The 20,669-nt window shown below is 36.6% G+C and overlaps 5 protein-coding genes across 6 annotated transcripts; 4 read left to right on the top strand and 1 right to left on the bottom strand.

Moving 5' to 3' along the window:
- Nucleotides 1-22: 22 nt before the first annotated feature.
- LOC119988054 (probable transcriptional regulator RABBIT EARS) lies at nt 23-709 on the top strand. Its single transcript, XM_038832958.1, has one exon. The coding sequence runs from the start codon at nt 23-25 to the stop codon at nt 707-709; it is 687 nt and encodes a 228-aa protein (XP_038688886.1).
- A 4,571-nt stretch (nt 710-5,280) lies between these two features.
- Nucleotides 5,281-7,893, top strand: LOC119988426 (tropinone reductase homolog At5g06060-like). 2 transcript variants are annotated; one of them, XM_038833460.1, is made up of 5 exons: nt 5,286-5,484; nt 5,599-5,806; nt 6,686-6,902; nt 6,987-7,093; nt 7,519-7,893. In XM_038833460.1, the coding sequence occupies exons 1-5, from the start codon at nt 5,396-5,398 to the stop codon at nt 7,702-7,704; spliced, it is 807 nt and encodes a 268-aa protein (XP_038689388.1). In that variant the 5' UTR covers nt 5,286-5,395; the 3' UTR covers nt 7,705-7,893. The 2 variants fall into 2 exon arrangements, with proteins under 2 accessions (XP_038689389.1, XP_038689388.1); XM_038833461.1 differs by lacking the exon at nt 6,686-6,902 and having other exon boundaries at nt 5,281-5,484.
- Nucleotides 7,894-8,420: 527 nt separating this feature from the next.
- Nucleotides 8,421-10,289, top strand: LOC119988425 (protein phosphatase 2C 37-like). The gene is made up of 4 exons (XM_038833459.1): nt 8,421-9,097; nt 9,194-9,505; nt 9,594-9,699; nt 9,795-10,289. Exons 1-4 carry the CDS (start codon nt 8,630-8,632, stop codon nt 10,130-10,132), a joined length of 1,224 nt encoding a protein of 407 aa, XP_038689387.1. The 5' UTR covers nt 8,421-8,629; the 3' UTR covers nt 10,133-10,289.
- A 1,078-nt stretch (nt 10,290-11,367) lies between these two features.
- Nucleotides 11,368-16,270, bottom strand: LOC119988423 (probable methyltransferase PMT11). The gene is made up of 9 exons (XM_038833458.1): nt 15,437-16,270; nt 14,955-15,104; nt 14,592-14,862; nt 14,288-14,398; nt 13,786-13,945; nt 13,046-13,303; nt 12,832-12,954; nt 12,400-12,477; nt 11,368-12,077 (listed from the first exon to the last, which is right to left on the bottom strand). The coding sequence occupies exons 1-9, from the start codon at nt 16,088-16,090 to the stop codon at nt 11,870-11,872; spliced, it is 2,013 nt and encodes a 670-aa protein (XP_038689386.1). The 5' UTR covers nt 16,091-16,270; the 3' UTR covers nt 11,368-11,869.
- A 1,050-nt stretch (nt 16,271-17,320) lies between these two features.
- Nucleotides 17,321-19,850, top strand: LOC119988055 (serine carboxypeptidase-like). The gene is made up of 9 exons (XM_038832959.1): nt 17,321-17,628; nt 17,740-17,911; nt 18,246-18,365; nt 18,473-18,616; nt 18,708-18,858; nt 19,035-19,120; nt 19,215-19,473; nt 19,557-19,690; nt 19,761-19,850. The coding sequence occupies exons 1-9, from the start codon at nt 17,321-17,323 to the stop codon at nt 19,848-19,850; spliced, it is 1,464 nt and encodes a 487-aa protein (XP_038688887.1).
- Nucleotides 19,851-20,669: the final 819 nt, after the last annotated feature.

The raw sequence follows: 20,669 nt of genomic DNA on the forward strand, positions 1-20,669 counted from the left end.
ATGTATGTATAGCTAGCATATAATGGAGCAAGCACATGATGAGAAGTTGATGTGGATGAAGAGGAGACAAATGATGATGATGATGATGAGTAGAAGTCATGATGATGATTACTCTTCATGGGAAGAGAAGGCATTTGCAGAAGATCATGCAGCTGGTGGTGGTGGTGGGGGATGCATATGGCCTCCAAGATGTTACTCATGCAGCTTTTGTAAGAGACAATTCAGGTCTGCTCAAGCCCTTGGTGGTCACATGAATGTCCATAGAAGAGACAGAGCCAGACTTAAACAACGACAACAACACCACTCTCTTACTACTCTTCAACAAAATCTTCATACGAGTAGTCTTTCATGCTCTAGGGTTTCAGCTGATCAAGAAAGTCAAACCCAGCAGCATCATATTATGTCTCCTTACATCTACAAGTTTTCTGGACCAGAATCTGAAGTGGAAAACAAGTCAAAAAGAGAAGAAGATCAGCATTCTACATGCCTGCAGATTAGTAGTCATGAAGCTGAGACTGATCTGTGCGTGGGATTGCATTCAGATAGGACAAGCGGGGCTTGTAAAAGACGTAAGACTAGTGGTATTTCAGGATTTTCATTCTTGATGATCAAGCCTTATTGTTCATATGATCATCATACGCAATATTCAGAGGTTATTCCAGCTGCTGCGGGTGCTGTGGAAGACATAGATCTTGAGCTCAGGCTCTAGCTCACTCACCAAAGCTGAAGTAGAAGAGAAGAGAAGAAAAGAAAGATTAAAACAACAATTAATGTCTTTTTGGTTTCATTTCTTTATTATTGCCTTATGTATTTCTCTTCTATCTTTTAACCTAATATTGGAATTTCAATATGCATGTTCACATCATGCCCCAAAGAGGACAATTATAAGGAAATAACTTGATGAGGCTAATCCAAAATTGATGCAACAATGATTTGGTTCTGATCACACAAAGACACTCATTTCATCATTCCATTGGCAATATCAATATGTGATGCCATCTTTTTTTACAGATAGAGTGTCCATAGAAGTTAGTGTAAATTAATTAATGATCTCGGTGATAGCCTATTTGATGAATTTTTTTAGAACCAAACCGTTTAGATTCGATTGGGAGGTCTTGACTTCGATTACCACTAGGCTCAATATTTTTGTTACCACACATTTGATTTTGATTCAATTTATCATAGTAGTTAATTGGTTGAGAATTACAAATTAGAGGTGGACTACTTTGAAAAACTGCTTCAAGGTTAATTTTTTCTGACAAAAATAGCTGTAGTTGTCCTACTCTCCTCTTCACAACCTAAATGTATGTATGTGTACAACATAGTTTTTTTGCCTAAATTTGTATGAGAATACACAAAATTATTATTGGTCGTAGTCATGTTTTACTTTCACTATAGCAGTAGTTTGTCTGTGGGGTTTTTTGAAGAGGTGAAAGAACTGAGAGTAAGTCACTTCATCAGCACATGCCCCCCTTAAAAGGAGGACTGATCTGGCGATCGCAACCAGTCAAGTCATGTATATAATACAAAAGATATATCACCAAACAATATGGATGACACCCTTTTTACCCTGTATTTTTACCATCACTACAATCTGTTGTCTCCCTTAGTTGACACCCCCAAGGCCCCATCCTCCTTCTATGATCTGATCTCTTGAAAAAGTCTACCAACTCCATCTCCATGGAATCAAATTCAATATATTTTTTTTAAACCTTCACGTCATTGTCATTGGCATTGGACACAGTTTACGAGTCTCAAGGGAGCTAGTAAAGTGTCTGAGGTTGAGAATTCAAACCAATCAAATAAGATATTTATTTATGAAATTTTGATTCATGGATTTGTTCCACTTTTGAATCTTTATTATCGTATGAAATTCAACCCAGCCTCATCTGTTGTTAGTGTGGTGCATGCTGGGTTGGGTATGATTGATTACCCCAAAAAAATGTCTTGTTTTTTCTTTCTACTATGTATAAACTATACAGTACTTTACTATAGTAGTAGCTATGATTACTCTCAACGACGAACCCTAAACCTAATTAATAGATATAGATGCATATTTCAAGAAGCTATGTAAGATTATATATATATATGGAGCGAGGGTTTCTCCACGGGACACGGCAACTCCTTTGTTTGTTTCTTTACAAGGAATATTGATGAAACATCGCTTTTGACTTAATGGGGGACGTGATTTTTTTGCAGAGAGAAATAATACTCTTGTGTATACAGAGAATTTATGTGTTAGCCTTCAGAATACTTTCCATTATTGGAACCAAATTCAAGATTGCTTTGATGGGTTATTTGTTTTCTTTGGTGGAGCTCTGATCGAGAGAAACATTAATGAGGAACCCTTTGTACTTCATCAAGTGTCTGGTTTTTGTGTATGTAAGAGAATTAAAGAGAGTTTGGGTTTTGAGGAGGCGATGGTGTTGTCTTTGAAACAGTGCGGTAATGTTCATGAACAATTGGACATTCATGTGATATATATATGTCTATTTCTATATATGTTGCTTTCCACAATTGATTTATTGTAGGTTTTCTTTTCCTTTTTTCTTTATTTGTTAGTTTGGAGTATTATGATTATAACCGAGTTTTGTTCATAAATGATATTTTTTTGCTGTTGGATTGAGTGTTATATAATTCTCTTCTTACAATTCCGGATAGATGCAAAGGTTCAAATCTTCCCTAATGCTAAGAATAATTAAAAAAATGATATTATTATTCAAAAACAAAAAGCAGGGAATGGAGCCTTTTGATCACATGTTATTTTCATCCTAAAATTTGAAAAACTCAACAAAAAGGTACGTACTAAAAGCCATGTGTTTTTTTTTTATTTTTTTAATTTCTCTTTGAATCGTAGTCATTGAGCATTTGCTTCAGAAAACTTCGGATTCCCACAAAAGAACATATGATATTATGGAAGTAGATCGAAACCACATTCAGAATATAATAAGTGCGGACTGACTCTCACGTTATCAAAGAAAGTTAAACTCCCTCGTTTTTACAACATGCATGCTTTGTTGTAATTATAAATTTCTATCTAATAAATTATAGTATAAGTTTATCAAAGAAATTCAAACTCCCTCGTTTTTACTTTTTACAACAATGCATGCTTTGTTGTAATTATAAATTTCTATCTAATAAATTATAGTGTAAGTTTATCAAAGAAATTAAAGTCAAACTCCCTCGTTTTTACTTTTTACAACAATGCATGCTTTGTTGTAATTATAAATTTCTATCTAATAAATTATAGTATAAGTTTATCAAAGAAATTCAAACTCCCTCGTTTTTACAACATGCATGCTTTGTGTGGAGGTTTTATTCATTTCTTGGTTCATTTGAAGGAGGCTCTTCTTGTGGATACTATGCATTTTTTTTTTTTTTTTTTTGTCGCTGGCAATTTGAGAAGTATGAAAATATCGTAATAGGACTATTCATCATGTTAAGGGGCCGGGTGGTTGCGAGAGGGACTGCATGTTGGACCGGATACGGAGCTTCCTTGATGATTTCACTCACTGTCGACAAACGCAAGAGGGGCACCCCGTTACTAGACCCATTGCATGATGGGTACGTTCTTCCTCCCATTGGTGAAATTTATATAAATGTTGACGCTGGCCATGACAATGATAGCTCTAAATTTGCTATTGGATGTGTGGCTAGCTAGCGATTCTGGTAATGTGACAAGTCCTGTATATTAAGTACCTATATTTTGTAGGAGTATTAGAAAGTACTATATATAGATTTGATTTGATGATGGGTGCGACTGGCCCGGTTCATAACCTATTTACAATTATGATGGTTCCTATATTCCTAATTGTTTTGAAATTTTGTAAAAAAGTATATGGTAAACGTGCAATATGTTTTGGGTGAAAATAACCAAAAATTAGTATGAAGAAGAAACAAGATATACCCAAACTTCATCAACAAATGGTAATGAAATCATTCTTATCCACAAAAATAATAATAATTAAATATGATAAGTCTATTTATAGAATTTTAAGCTATAAATTTCTTATCAATAAAAAATAAATAAAAGGTAACAATAAGAGATGGGAAATTTTAATTAAATTAGTATTATATTAAAGACAATATACATGCATGTTTTTTTACTTATCCGTTTTGTATCATATTAATTCAAAACATAAACGATAAATGACTTTTTAAGAGTAAAATATTATATTTAAAAAAAGAAACTAAACGATGGAATGTGAATTATCTTGGAAACAATATTAGCAAGTAAATTCAAAATTTATTACTTCACAAAGAAATAGCAAGCTTCTTATATACCTTACAAAAAAAAATCAAAATTTATTATCTTTCCCTGATTCCACATGAAGATCATATATATATATATATGGGATGTATTCTTCATCACAATTGAGATATCAAGAAAAGAAGAAGAAGAAGAAGATGAAAACCAACAAAGTGTCAGCTGACAACACCTTGGTTGTAATCCTTTGCATATTTTTCATTGTTTCAGGTAAAGTTTGAATCCCTCAATTATAAATAAATCTTTTTTTTTGCGCTCTCGATAGTGAAATGAAATATGATATAATTTTTATTTAATTTTTCTAATATTGGATGGATATGTTTATTAAATTTAGTGGGAACTGCAAAGGAAGAAGCAAAAGGGGAGAGAGAACAACCCTCAATCTGCCTACCGGGGCCATGCTCCGCTTTCCAAAACTGCACTGCAGCGTGCGTCGTCTATAATCTTCCGAAAGGTGAATGCCATGACGTGGGAGGGACAGAGAAGCCTTGTTGTTGCTTCGCATGAACACAAGACAAGACAGACTCATTAATTTTATATATATATATATATATATATATATGATTAATGATTAATGTTGTTGTCAATAATGAATATCAGTTTTATTTCATTCAAATAATAAGACAACCATTTTCCTACTCGTTTATTTCTTAGTGTTCCTTGCAAATTTACATTTAATTGTGACTTATCTATCTACCATTGCACGAAAGCCTTGAAATTTTTTTTTTTTTCTTTTTGAAATGGGGTGGGAAGATTCGAATCCATACCATTTTTATCATTCTAATGAATGATCACTTCAATTAATGACTTTGGTGTGAAAAAAAAGTTGTTGACTGGCTAGCTGCGGCAATTAATCGAACACTTGTCATGCACTGCCACGATCAATGCTAAAAGCGGAGAAAGTAACAATCCTCTCGAATCACAAGGAAATGTGGGCCGATGGATGCCGGCTGGAAAGGCCCAGTCCGATTGTGCCACGAACTTTAATGAAAATCCCCTAGAATCGCATGTACCACAATACGGTACGCCAATTCTGTATATCAGAGTTCCAAGTTACAGATAAGAATCAAAGACGAGCATAGCAGAAAAGCAAAGGAAGAGGTCAACAGATTGAACAAGGAAACGATCATGGCAAAGTCAGAAAGCAGTTTCAATGACTCCAGATGGTCTCTCAAGGGAATGACTGGTCTCGTCACTGGTGGCACTCGTGGAATCGGGTTTAATTTCATTCTCAAGAACCAACCTTTTTAAACTTTAAAGCGCGTTCTTTTTATTGATTCAAATGAAACCATTCTGTAAAATCCGTTTTCTACTTTGATTGTTGTTTCTAGGCATGCGGTGGTTGAGGAACTGGCAGGGCTAGGGGCGACCGTACACACCTGCTCAAGAAATGAGACAGAGCTCAAAAAGTGCTTAAAGGAGTGGGAAGGTAAGGGCTTTGTGGTCACTGGGTCGGTGTGTGATGTTTCTTTCAGAGCCCAGAGAGAGAAGCTGATGGAGGAAGTGAGTTCTGTTTTCAATGGCAAGCTCAACATACTTGTAAGTACTAGCATACCCAGATAGGTTATAAGGGAAAACATATATGTATGTTCTGATTGTTTTGATTTGAAGTTTTCTTTGTCAATTGATTGTTTGCTTGTGTATTGCTAGTCATGCCAATCTGTCCTTCAATGAATTGTTTTCTTAGACCAAGGAATCTCAGATAAATAGATTTGTGAATGATTTAAACGTGGCATTATATATATGCGAAACTTAAACAGAGTGGTTGGGTGCTACCCATGTTTCTCAGGAGAAATCTTTAGGCTATAACGAGCCAATGATTGTAGTTTATGTTATTTATTGTGTTTTTGATTGATTTCATTGTTTTTCCTAGATTCTACGATAATTTTTTCTTACATCTTTTGATATACTGTTCTTTCATTTTGAAATTCTTGAGGATATTCTTTTGTTGACTCTAAGAAATACTTAATACAAATGGAAGAATCAATATTTTCTTAGGCCTAGGAAATCGAGTACTATACAGATTCTTGAATGAGTTTCCTTAGCCTGAAACTGTACTCATTTAACTGTAAGACTAGATTAATGTCATTGAGAAGCAAACATCCAAACTGAAATGGCATCGTCCTCTACATAAGTGACAATCCTATTGGAAAAGCATTTAGGAATTTTTATGTATCTTTGAGTCACAAGTGATCATGTGGCCCAATAGTAGAGTTGCAGAGTGCAATATAGGGGTCACAACTTCAATTCTTGGAAAGAGCTTCTCCACATAACTCTCCACATATTATGTGAGATAAGGTCTGCGTACATCTTGTTTGTCCCCAACCTCATCCAATGTGGGAGCCTTGTGCGCTGGTGTTGTTTACCATGTGTCTTTGAGTTGTCTTGAAATTTAATGAATATGATATGCTGCATTAGGTGAATAATGTTGGGACAAATATCAGGAAGCGAACTACAGAATACTCTGCCGAGGAATTTTCATATCTAATGGCTACCAACTTGGAATCTGCATATCATTTTTGTCAACTCACATATCCTCTCATAAAAGCAGCTGGTGTAGGAAGCATTGTGTTCATTTCCTCTGTTGCTGGTCTTATAGATATAGGTAGCGGATCCATTTATGGGGCAGCAAAAGGTAGTCTTTTGATATGGTGCCTTGATTGTGAACATCTGGACGCAAAAAATGTTTAAACTTGTATCTCTTGTTTATTTGGCGCAGGTGCAATTAATCAACTTACAAAAAATTTGGCTTGTGAGTGGGCAAAAGACAATATCAGGACTAATTGTGTTGCACCCTGGTACATAAGAACCTCGCTTGTGGAACATGTAATATTCTTACCTTGCTTATGATCATTTCAAATGCCTTATTTTTCTGGAGAAAAAATTCATTTGATCTTTTCAATTGAATAAACTTTGAATAGCATCTTACTGATTCATTAGCGTTATTCCCCATAGTTTTTCTGACTTAGCACTCGCCTTTGTATATGATCCCCGGAATAAGTCGAGGAGAAAAAGATGTGGTGTGTTTTCTTAGACTTTTACTTTTCTCCATAATCCGGTTTACAATCTGTTTTGATAATCGATATGAAATAATGCCTTATGATCATGTGGGATCGAGAACTATGTGTATTGCCAATAGATTTGCATATATAGGACTTTTGTTTGCGTGGATATTCATTTGATTATCTATGTGTTTTGTGGTATGACTTTGTTTGTTTTTGTAGGTTAATTTGATGATTTGATTTGTGCAGCTGCTTGATAAGAAAGAGTTTATGGAGAAGGTAATCTCTCGAACTCCTCTTGGACGTGTAGGAGAAGCTGAAGAAATTTCATCGGTAGTGGCATTTCTGTGCACCCCTGCTGCTTCTTACATCACCGGACAGGTTATCTCAGTGGATGGTGGCTTCACAGTGAATGGATTCAGCTTCAGCCCCTAGATTGAACCAACTTATTGGCAGAGGAGAGGATTTCAGATCTTCTCAATAAGCAGCTCCAATTCCAATATTATGTGTGTTGTGTTAGATAGATCATAGATGAGCTGAAGCTAAAATTGTTTCTGTTTGAGCATACTTGTGAACATCTCTTAATATCCCATTTTATTGCATGAATATGGACCTTTGGTACCACGTCAGCGATCGCCACGTGTTATATATTCTGCACAGCACACAGTCCCCATCTCCCTCTCGCTTTCATTCAACAGCTGTGAAGCACCACAGATCATGTAAGCAAGCCCCTCCCTCTCCAGTGGAGTGGAGAAGACCAAACCTGCACGAATCTCGTATTCCACGATCATGCCACGTGGTAATCATTAAAAAACTGAAAGATACTTATAAAAAAATATAATAATATGAATTGGACCGCAAAAAGGCAATTGCATTGCTGTAACAAGAGAGAGAGAAAGACGAGTCAAGGCTCTATGGACCACATGGGTGTCAGTAAAGGCAGGTCGTTTCAACTATTCGTGTTGCAATTTCATTGGTCCACGTAAAGGAGACTCCCAACAGGGTAGTTCACACGTGGTGATAAAACAAGGACGGTGTTGGGCAAATGGACGGTGCGATTCCTTCTTGTAATTCAGTAAATCGACGTCACATTAACAACTGTACGTGTCGGATCCCTGCCCCTTATGGAGACGGGTAGCTGCCCGTCATTCATTCGTTTTCAATTCTTTTTTCAGAACAAGAGCTCCTCTCCCTTGCCAAACCCATTTTAATGGGTGCTCTCCTTCGATGTTAGAGATATTTAATCTCTCTGTCTGTCCTATCTTTCCAACATTCCTCCTCTCTCCAAGCTCTACCAGAGTTTTCACAGTATAGTATAATTTTTTTTATACGAGAATTTTCTTGTTTGTATTATTGATTGATGGCCGATATTTGTTGTGGATTTGGTGGGGAGACGGAGTCTACTGCTCCGGTCGAGACGAAGACGCTAGCTTCGAAGAAGCACCGGAGGCTGGAACTACTGCCCTTCAAGTTTGTCGCAGATGTGGTGGTTCAGCCGCTGGAGAATGGTCGCAAAAAGCAGAAGCTTGATCTTTACTCTCCAACGTCTTCGATGCCGCGTGATTGCAGTAACGCAGTGGAGAATTCCAATAGGTCAAAGAAAATTGATGGTGAATTAAAGAGGAAAGAAGTTTTGAGTGAACCGGAGAAAACAGTGAGTCTGAGTGGAGGTTCTAACGCAAAGGATGAGGTTGCGCAGGAGTGCCCTAAGTTCGGCATGACCTCTGTTTGTGGTAGAAGAAGAGACATGGAGGACGAAGTTTCAATTCATCCTTCATTTAGGGAAGGTAGCTTCTTTGGCGTTTTCGATGGCCACGGTTGCTCTCATGTAAGCATCTTACCTTATAGTTTAATAACACCAGGGGCTTAGGCCTCGATAGTTTAGTTTCTGGATGAATTTTGATTCAATTTTGACTCTTTTCAGGTGGCCACGAAGTGCAGGGATCGGTTTCATCTGATAGTGAAGGAAGAATTGGATGGTGAGCCAGTGGGTTGGAAGCACACCATGGAGCGAAGCTTTGCTCGCATGGACGATGAGGTGCAGCAGCAATACGTCAACGATCCAAAGAAATCCAACTGCCGGTGTGAGCTTCAGACTCCGCACTGCGATGCTGTTGGATCCACGGCCGTAGTGGCCGTTGTGACTCCGGACAAGATCGTTGTCTCAAACTGCGGCGATTCCAGAGCCGTGCTCTGCCGCAACGGTGTCGCAGCGCCTCTCTCGTCAGACCACAAGGTTAGCTTTTGTTTGATCCTCCTCACTCCTGGGTTTTAGTGATTCAAGTATTCATCTTTATGAAAACTGTGTGTTTTGGAATTGACAGCCTGATAGACCAGACGAATTGGCTCGAATCGAAGCCGCCGGTGGCCGTGTAATATACTGGGACGGCCCTAGAGTTCTTGGAATGCTGGCCATGTCCAGGGCAATCGGTACGGCCTCTTAACATTCCTTAATCCTCTGGTATTGTGATATGACGAACGTCGTATCACAATAATTGGTTCTAATAATTTGATGTGTATTTCAGGTGATAATTATCTGAAACCATACGTGATACCAGAACCGGAGGTGAGGGTAACGGAACGGACAGCGGAAGACGAGTGTCTGATCCTTGCGAGTGATGGTCTGTGGGACGTGGTCTCAAACGAGACCGCGTGCGGAGTGGCGCGGATGTGCCTTGGAGCACAGAAGCCACCATCTCCGCCTGGGTCCCCCGGGAGTGATGCAGCCGTGGGAAGTGGGTCAGATAAAGCCTGCTCCGATGCGGCTATTTTGCTGACGAAGCTGGCGTTGGCTAGGCATAGCACGGACAACGTGAGCGTGGTCGTAATTGATTTGAGAAAACGTGATGGTCCATCTGCATAATAATACGTTACGTACAAGTCTTTTTTTTTTTTTATTTTTTTTTTATAGGACTTTCATTCCATCCATTGAAACTTGAAAGTGCGGCAAGAGGATGAAAAATTCTCCCTGTTCTTGTATTTTAATATTGGTTATTATGAATGGTTGGAATGTTAAGAAAGCTGCAAAACAATCGCAGGTATATATATTATATTGAATTAGAAAAGTATAATGAAGAAGAGGAATATGGTTCTAAAAAGACAAAAGTGTGTGAAACAGAGGGACTTTTTATTCCTCTTGAATTCAATTAGTTTTGTCCTTTGATTAGGAATCTGCATATCAGCATGATGGAAGATTATTTGCATCCTTATTTAATTAAATACACCTCATTTAAAAAATATATAATATTTATGAATACACTCTAATTTTAGTTTTTTTAAAATTTAATAATCTGCACTCTATATAATTTCAGTTGTTAGACGATTGAGATTAAAGAAAATTTTAAAAAAAATAAAATAAAATTAGGCAAAATGGAGGGATTGGGATCTCACCAAGAAGAGGGGTTGGGATCTCATCCTCGCATTCCTCTGGCAAAGGTTCCGTCGGGGAGTTAGGGTCTAAGTTTGTAAGGGAAGAAGGAGAAGGTTCCGTCAGGGAGTTAGGGTCCAAGTTTGCAAGGAGAATGAAGGGTCTAAGTTTGTAAGGGAAGAAGGGAAGGAGGGAAAAAAAAGGAAAGATGCAGTAAGGTCAAATTAGAGTGTTAATAATAGATTTGAGATTTTTTTTAAATTTTTAAGGTGCACTTAATTATCTCGAGGAGGAGGGTGCAACTATAAACATATGTGATCTGTAATCTCCTAGAGCATTTTTATTGGGGCTGTATGTAACTGTAGAAGAAAAGTCAGAAGTTAGAGAAAGTAGTGGAGACAGCAGATGATGATGAGTGCAACAAACAAAGAATACGGGGATTAACATTCGGGGGGGCGGGGCCAAAGGCATCTCAATCTGAATATGTGGGCTGGACTAGATTTGGCTAAGATTTTTGATGTTGATGTCGATGCTTCTGCCGGGGACTTGTCTCCATGACTCACCACTCCTTTTTACGAAACTGGACCCTATATGCATCATCATCTACAATATCTTTTCTTTTAATATTTTAAATGAAGGATGAAAAGGAAAGTGGTAAAGTGAAGAGATTTTATCATTCTACAAGCGAAAACCAAGACCAGGGAAATTTTTTGACATCAATGATTTACAAAATAAAAATACAAGAAAAGATTAACCACCGAGCCAGACTAAGCAACTTAAAAGAATAGAATATACTAAGTAGACAACTTAAAAGAATGGAAATGGATGATTTATTTTGTAACATGCAGCAAAAATACATAAACTCGCATGCGCATGCACATGCACATGCACATGCAGATGCATTATAATAATGTATTTCATATCCCTAAAAATTAAAATACAATATATGCCAAAATACCTTACCACAAAACCCAGTCAACTTCAACATGCACTCTGCCAAGCTCTTTATGACGAGATAGTCGATGATCTGAAACGAAACCCTCCGAGACGTCCCCTTGTAAGTAAGTCTTTACACAGTAACCACATTCCCTCCACTATCAAAACAAATAAATTCCTTATGTTTTTGCACCGACGATTTCTTATCCATTAAACTCATGTCAGGAAGCCAATTCTGAAGCTCATTCATTTTCTTTACAGTTGCACCCACCATACATCACTGTCCAACAAATTGCTTTAACCACGTAAGAGGTGTTTCTCACATGTCAAGATCCTATAACTTGCATGAGGCCCCTCAGCTGTGTCACGCAAACTTGCATGCCAACCCATGGCCTGCGCTATTGCTTCAACTTCATCCATGACATCGAGAGTGTCCCGAATGTATACATGACCACCAGGTCTCAACATCCGATCCATCTCAAGCATGATGGTAGACATATTGCATCTATTACAGAAACACAAAAGGCAATGACAATATTAACTACTCGAGCAAAGCAGATTTTTCCCCATGAAACAAGAAATAACTACTCCATTCTTTAATCACTACAGAGAGTCAATGAGATGAGTCCCACCCTACAGTTTATATCAAATAAATGATAATCATAATTGACCTTTCTAATTTACTACAGCTCGCATTATCAACCAAATATTAGATATTTTCAGAGGGCTTATTAACTAGAAACCCAAAATAGCAAATATTGATAAAAACAAAAAGGCTGAATTCTGAACGATAAGACCTTCACAATCTAGTTCCAACAGAGACATACCTTTTTCTCTCCACAGAGAAGAGGCCGGCTGCGTGCAGAAAATTATAAGTTCTTGGATACGTGTCGAATGGTTCGCACCTGATAAATTTCATGCAGTTCGATTATAAACTGACACAATCAAAGCAAAACTAGAAGCCAGATACTTCTAAACAACTTTTCTTTTTCTTGATATGAATACTAACACATAAATGTATGTTTTAAGCACAATATTAATTGAAGCTTAATTCCACGTACACAATCAGAAGTCCCTTTCTTCTTTACACTTTGGCATCTTAGTGATAAAAATGGTTAAAGGAGTTGTAGGGGGGGATAACTGATGGTAGTTCGAATATTTTCAGATTTTAAGTACTTGATAATCATAAAATATATATCTAAATGAGAATGCAAACAACTATCCATAGTCAACCAACTGAAAACAGCTTAAAAAATTACCAATCATGCATGACACCTAAAAGTCCTCGATCATAAATAACAGGTAATGTATTAGGCCCGCTAACAGGAACCACATTTAAAACCCAGCTATCAAAATTCTGTTCCAATAATGCCGCTGCAAATCTGTCAAAAGAATAAACTATAAAAATTAATGAAAGAAATCATGATGGGAACGTTTGAAATTTAGAAGAGGGCCATTTAGAAAAAACGATACCCTCCAAAGCCTGCTCTCATGTCCATCACATTTCTCATGCTCATTTTCTTCCAATGTAAAGCCCGAACATAGCTTGCTATTATTTCACTCCAGTATTTCGTTTCTGCCTTGAAAAGCTCATTCCTGGATATGTAGGAATCAATTTTTATGCTCTGGAACCGATCAGGTGGTGTTTGCAAACGGGCAGGCCAGCTCTTAAGATTTGCTCCCTCCCCATTCTCGGGAAGTCGAGAGATGCATGTCTTCAACTCAGCATACCTAAAGCAAAAAGAATAATGAAGTGACAATAATTATATATACAAACTATGAAATAGGGTAACTCAGGTCAAAGGTTAAAGAGATTTAACTCTGGTCAGAAGTTAAAGTGCCTTCTCAAACAGGCCTATACATCAAGGAGGACAAGGAAGTGATTTGCTTTTCAAATGTGTGATGCAATCATCCTTCGAAGTGACGCCAAGGAAGCCTTAAATAAATGCTTAGATAACTATATCTTTCTTTGTTTTCTCCGTTTTCCAGCAATTCTAGATTGTTCCCTACTTTTTCCAACCCTAATTTTCTATTTTTCAAGAGCTCAAATAATCCTACAACCTTAATTTAAGTCACAGTGACAAATCAGCAGTATGTAACCATGAAACATATTATCATCAAGCACATAATGCAGCAGCAGCAGGCCAGCAGCAGAATCAAAGGCCTAAAGGTCAGAAAAGCCTCCTCTTTTGGGTCAGACAAGATACACATACCACACATTATCAGGGTCATCATCTGGATCACACAATGGAGGTGTAGTTCCCGCTTCGCGACTCAGATAGCAACTGTTATTGTAGGGCTTCTGCCATATTGCAACATATCCCTCCTTCTTCACAAGTTCCCAGCAAAGGCGATTTGTAAGATTAAGCATCTCTGGAAACAGAGAAAGGGAGACATCATAAGGTAGGGTAATAAAATAGTGTATGTGTTAAATAACACTGTACAAGCAGCTTCAAAGATTGAAAATGGATTGACCACAATAAATGATCAAGTCAGCTAATCAGGAAATTGAACATTAACCTCAGTAAACTATTTTATGGCAGCAAAAAACTATTTATACTGAACACCCAAGCTCCCTTATTCCTTCTTTTTGTCTTCCTGATTCTCAATTTTTCACATTCTTTACGTCTCATTTGGCATAAACAAGCACAAGACCTGACGTTACATACCAAAAAATGAGGAATCAAATTCCTGCAACTTCTTTATTAATGGTACCTTCCCATTGTTCCTCTAGGACTTCTTCATGCTTATAAACTGGTTGAGCTGCCCAAGCAAAGTATCTTCCTGCCCTGAGCATCCTATTGACTTCAAGGAGCAAAATCCCATCTTCATCACAAAGCATGGTAAAGAGAAAGTACAATCAGAGTATATCCCGCAAGTAATTAATAGAGCGAGAATGTAAGATCCCCCCCCCCCCAAACTGATCAAAACAAGTATTGATCTCCCAAAACCATGTTTCAATAAATATACTGCTATACCCATTTAGTTCTAATTGCCAAGATAATCGAGAGATCATTACCATCACGGGTCCAGTTGATTCTACATCTTGAACAATGTATCAAATCAAATGCTTGACTTGGATATAATAAACGATGAGTAGCAAAAGCTGCCACCATTGCTGGCACACCACGCTCAAGAGCAAACTGAATTTGGTTCTCATGAACATCTTTCGGAGCTATAGACATTGTTATAACATTTCGTGATAGCAAATACGCACCAAAACTTGCTACACCACATCCAACATCTAGAACAACTCGAGTATGATGACCAAATGCTATATCAGGTATCATCTACACATATAAAAGAAAAACAATGGACATTAAAGAGACTAGAATGTATGAAACATTATCTTCATACACATTAAACTGAAAAAATTAATAACCTTGGAAATGTGATCTAAGTATTCATTTGCCCCGTGTATAAATTGTGTGCCACCTCCAGGGAACTTGAACTTATCCTTCTCTCTGAAAATCCAGTTTTGACCCCCTTTATCTTCAACTAGACGTGTATGAGGAACATTCGTGTACCATACCTGCAATGAAATGACAATTTTCATTCAAGAACTCAAAACATACCAGGTAATGTCCTTTAATTTTTTAATCGAGAATAGGCAACTATAGTCTACCAAATTCTGAATAACTAATGGTAACAGTTGCTGAAGCAACAAATTCAGTTTTTTCTTCTTTTTTTAAAAAAAACTAACAGTCAATTTTGGGATATTCACCTATTAAGACCTCACAAACAAAATAATCACTCAACTGGTCCAACGCAAGAACTAATTTTCATACGCAACTGTTTTTCATAATTTCACCTCCATTTCTGATTTAATAAACAAGTTTAACTCAATTATAAACAAAGCAATACCTCATCCCTGCTTCTCGGCCAAGGAATTGGCGGCCGGTATCCTTTCGGTGGAGGCACCAAGCAACTCAAGCCCTTACCCTCTTTGGGGCAATGCCGCTCGAACCGTTCTCCTTTCTCCGTCGACTTCAGCTTCTTAATTGCCTCCACATTATCCATGCACGGTATGTACTCCTTCATGGTCGTTGGACACAGCCCATATCTCTTAACTTGAAACCTGGGAGACTCTTGACTCCCTCCATTTCCACTCTGAACCTCGCTATCATTACCCCAATTCTCCACAAACTCCTGATCGAAATCCCCGATCTCGAAGTCGTTCCTCATCGTGCCATTCTCATCAAGCAATCCAAAAAATCTTGGTGCCGGAGGCGGAACAGTCGAGGCCGCAGACAATGGTAGGGTTAGGTTTTTAACGGGGGCAGCAACGGTATCATTTTGAACGATGATGGCGGTGATGTTGAATTGCTTGTTGTGGTTGGGGGAGAGTGAGACAAACGGAGGGGTTTGGCGAGTGGTAGAGAAGAAGATGAGTTGCTGGTAGCCGTCGGACCAGTGCTTGCCCAAGTAAAAGAAGGCAAAGGCGATGACAGTGAAAGCGGAGATCTTGATAACAAGTGGTGTCTTGAGGATATCGACGGTGGCGTTGAGTGATTTCATGTCTGGGATTTCGGTGTTTTTCTCAGATCTCACGCATTATTTCCGTAATTAGACAGAACAGGATCTCTAAAGCTTAGTGAGAGACTCGGAGTGTAGTGCAGATGAGTCCGTTATGAATGCAACCACCGGTACGGAGGAGGAGTTTTGGCGGAGGCACCGTTGTTAAGACTTAAGATGAAGTTTCTCAAATCCGCGGGCATACGTGGGGACCGTTGGGCTGTGTGTTTTGACAGCCCAAATCACTTTTTGTTTTACCAATGCAGCCCAGTCCAATATTTTATGTGTGGATTTTGGAGAGTGATATTGTTTTGGACTGGGCCACAGCAAACTTGCGGCCCATGAAAAGTACCTGGGAGAGTGGGAGGTAGCTTCGTACAAATTTTTTTGAGAAATGTTCGCTAAAAAATATATCCATCAATATTGTTCTCAGTAATATATATATATATATATATATATATATATATATATTTTTTTTTTTTTTTAAAACAATGCTTAATAAGTTAATATCCGCATCCTTGAACAACAGAATAAGCATATCTAGAAAAAACAACATACAACCTTATCTTTTTTTGTAAGGTAGAATCCACTCAGCCGTCCATCGGACAATTGGTTGGCTGATAAACAAGAACAACCTTATCATCCTGAGCATATATACAGCTTTGTGACTTGGAATTTCCGTATAGTTAATTTGAAATTTAGACGAAAGCTATGTAAATGAACATGAATTCAAAATGGAAACTAGACGAATGTCAATTTTTAAATCATCAATTGAAACCCTTAATTATCAAGAATAAGATGCTATGGTTTTCGGGACGGTAAAACTTTAAAAAGAAAAACTACGCCATATATATAAACTTCCCATATGGTATAAACACATACGTAAATGATAGGATAAGTTGGGTTAAAGTCGTGACCACAAAGGTATTGTCTCTCGACAGGTATTTTACTCAGAACCTGACCTTATGAGTTGTCCTAGAGAGATTCACTTCACTTTAGTGGTTGATTAATTTGATTCCATTACTACAATATTATTTTCTTTAAAAAGTTTTAAGAAAAGTTTTAAGCCGTCTATAGAAAATAAAATCCACATAACTACAAGAATTACATGCTAAAAAAACCGAACGAAGAAATCAATAAACTTAAAATTGTTGATTATTTTGTATAGACGAGAATTCTTGATGAAAACCCTATAAATGAGCACACTCTTTGTTCCTCCAAAACAAAACACCAATGGCAACTTTTATTAAAATTCTTCTTGTTCTTCTTCTTCTCCTCGTTGGTCTCTTTTCCATTTCATCATTGGCGTATGCCAGGTCCACCGAAAACCATCTTCTTTCATCGAAAACTACCAGTTCAGCCAACCAAACAGAAAGCCCCAACTTGTTCCCTCAAGAGGACATTAACTCCTCGGTGGCCGTTCATAATCCAAGGCTTGTTGATCAGAATTTTAAGTTTCCTTTTCTTCCTCCTTTTAACCCTTTTATTAGGTATCTTGGCGAGAATGCTGGTTACTACCCACTTCCAAATACTGGTGCAAGGTAATTGAGTGAGCCTCATGTTATTGTTTGTCATATATATATATATATGAGATAGATTTTATGCGATTTTGTCAACCTAAAACTTCCATTACTTGTCTTTTTTCTTTTCAGGATTTTCTACTTCTTCTTTGAATCACTATTTAGAAGTGTTGAAGACCCAGTTGTGTTATGGTTAAGTGGAGGGCCTGGAGCTAGCGGTAGCATTGCATTATTTTATGAAAATGGTCCACTACAACTCAAAGAGGACCTATCACTCATTTGGAATGTTTATGGTTGGGACAAGGTATTATTTCTAATACTATCTCATTATATTATGATCATTGAAATGACATGAGGATATATTGGGGTAAACCCAAGGTCTAGCGTGAGGCGGATCAAATTTATACTCGTTAAGGATAATAGTATAATTTTGAAATTCAATGGGGTTAAATGATAGCTTTTTATAAAATATAGGTACAATTTGCTATACGATTAATATATTTTTTGAGTGGGGTCAACTGAGCCGACTCAACTATGCTTTGGTCCACCCCTGCACGAAGATAGTAATTGTGCAGGACGTTAGTTGTTCTATCAATACTATCTTATTATCAAATTTCGATTTTTTTTTTCTTATGCAGATATCAAATATTATATTTGTTGACCAACCTATCGGAACAGGTTTTAGTTACACAACTAATAACATTGATATAAGGCATAATCTAACTAGTGTTATTGAAGACCTATATAACTTCTTGCAGGTATATTTCTTTTTTTCTTTTTAATTTTTATTATATCTATTCTTAATACTTGAATTTTTTTTTTTAAAAAAAGTTTTTGAAATTCACTATTTTTTCATCAATAACAGCAATTCTTTCAAGATCGTCTTGATTTTGCTCAAAATGATTTCTATATAATTGGACAATCTTATGCTGGACATTTTGCTCCTGTCCTAGCTTCTCGAATACTCCAAGGAAATAAAGTAAACAAAGGAATTCATATAAATCTCAAGGCAAGGCATGCACTCATTCATCTCAAATCACAATATTTAGTCCCATTGATTGCTTACTTTATTAGATTCGTTAAACTCTTTGATGTCACAGGGTCTTGCTATTGGTAATGGACTGACAAATCCTAGAATCCAGTATCCAACAATACCCTTTTTTGCTAAGATGAATAATTTAATTGAAGAAACAGATTATCTAAAAGTTGATGAGATGATTCCAAAATGCGAATCATCAATAGAGGATTGTGGTATTGCTTTTGACTTCTTACTCTACTTTTCTTTCCTTTTTTTTTTATAAACTTGTTTGAACATGTTATATATATATATATGTCACACGTGTGATGATATATCATTCTTGGAAACATTCAAAATGTTAATTAATAAATCATATATAATTTAGTTGATCAATGTGTCTTCTTGTCAGACAGAGGAGATGACGACGCTTGTCTCACCGCAGATGATAATTGTCGAAGAATGGTTCAAGCGATCCGTGGAATGACGAATAGAAATGTAAGAAATCAAAAAAATTATCTATATGTGTGTGCGTGTGTATGTTTTTTTTTTATTAAGAATTAATTTCAACATTCATTTTTGTGACGTACAGTTTTATGATATTAGAACGCAGTCTGCGGGCTCTTTGGATTATGACTTTTCAAATTTGGAGAGTTTTCTAAATAAAAGATCAACAAAGAAATCCCTTAATGTAGGGGACAGAACCTATATGAATTGGAACACTCTAGTATTTCGTGCATTGAAAAGAGAACACATGAAGAACTTTGACGTAGGAATTCCTGCTTTACTTGAAGCTAAGATCAAGGTCTTAATCTATGCAGGAAATAAAGAACTCATGTGCAACTGGATTGGTAATTAACCTTTTCATCCAATTAATCACTGGCTCTTAATTTGTCTGTATTTTGAAATCTATTAATTCTTATTATTTGAATAGGAAATATGAAGTGGGTCTTAGAATTGGAATGGTATGGTAAGCAAGAATTCACAAAAGCTCCATTTGTTCCATTTCTTGTTGATGATAAAGAAGTAGGAAAGATGATGAGTCATGGACTTCTCACATTCATTCAGGTTCTTATACCAATGCCATGAATATGTTTCAATTTGTGTTTAGTAACTAGAATGACTATATATAAAACAGGTTTTTGAAGCTGGTCATATGGTTCCAATGGATCAACCAAACGTTGCTTTACACATGATACGGAATTGGATGCAAGAGGAAGTCAAGTGATATACGTACCCTTTATCAACTAATTAATTGCTATTCCTTTAGCATTGCAATGTTGTTCTTAGTTATATATATGCACTTTTGTTTTGTAATGTGGAGTGTTTTATCAAAAAAATAAAATAAAATAAATGTGGAGTGTTTTCTCGGATTCTATTGATCTTAATTTAAATAGCAAGAGAATACACACTTTGGACATGATTAAGCTTGATTAAAAACTTTCAATTTTGAAATAATTTTAATTCGATCAATAAATCATATCTCATAATCATATTGATTTTATTTAAAATTACATAAAAGTTTCCAAGTCAATCTCTATATATATTCTTATGATTTTGAATGATTATTACTGCTAAACTATTTTACTAGTCAATGACTTAATTGTTAATTAATATTCTTGTGATGATTATTTGGAATGATAATTGCCGCTAAACTAAACTGTTGTTTCAACTTTCAACCTTAATTGTTAGCTAGGCAATATCAGGAACATTGGAGCTTGTCAATTTGGTCAAGACCATACAATATAGAAAATGTCATTTGCTCGATGATTGAAACTTTTTGGTTTAATTTTCTATCATCACCTTACTTCACATAATTAACTCAAAAATGGATAGGTCACCTTCTTAAATTGTCCCAAACAGTACTGAAGTCATTTTTAATTAATGGATATATATACACATATATCTAATTTACATAAATAAAGAGTAAATATAATGAAAAATCAGCCGACGAATCTTGAGATGGTATATTCCGCCAACCTTACAACTTGTACATGCTAGAAACAGAGAGAATCAAAATGACTAAATTAATTAATAATTAAGGTTG

This window comes from Tripterygium wilfordii, chromosome 21, assembly GCF_013401445.1.
Source record: "Tripterygium wilfordii isolate XIE 37 chromosome 21, ASM1340144v1, whole genome shotgun sequence".
Lineage (NCBI taxonomy): Eukaryota > Viridiplantae > Streptophyta > Magnoliopsida > Celastrales > Celastraceae > Tripterygium > Tripterygium wilfordii.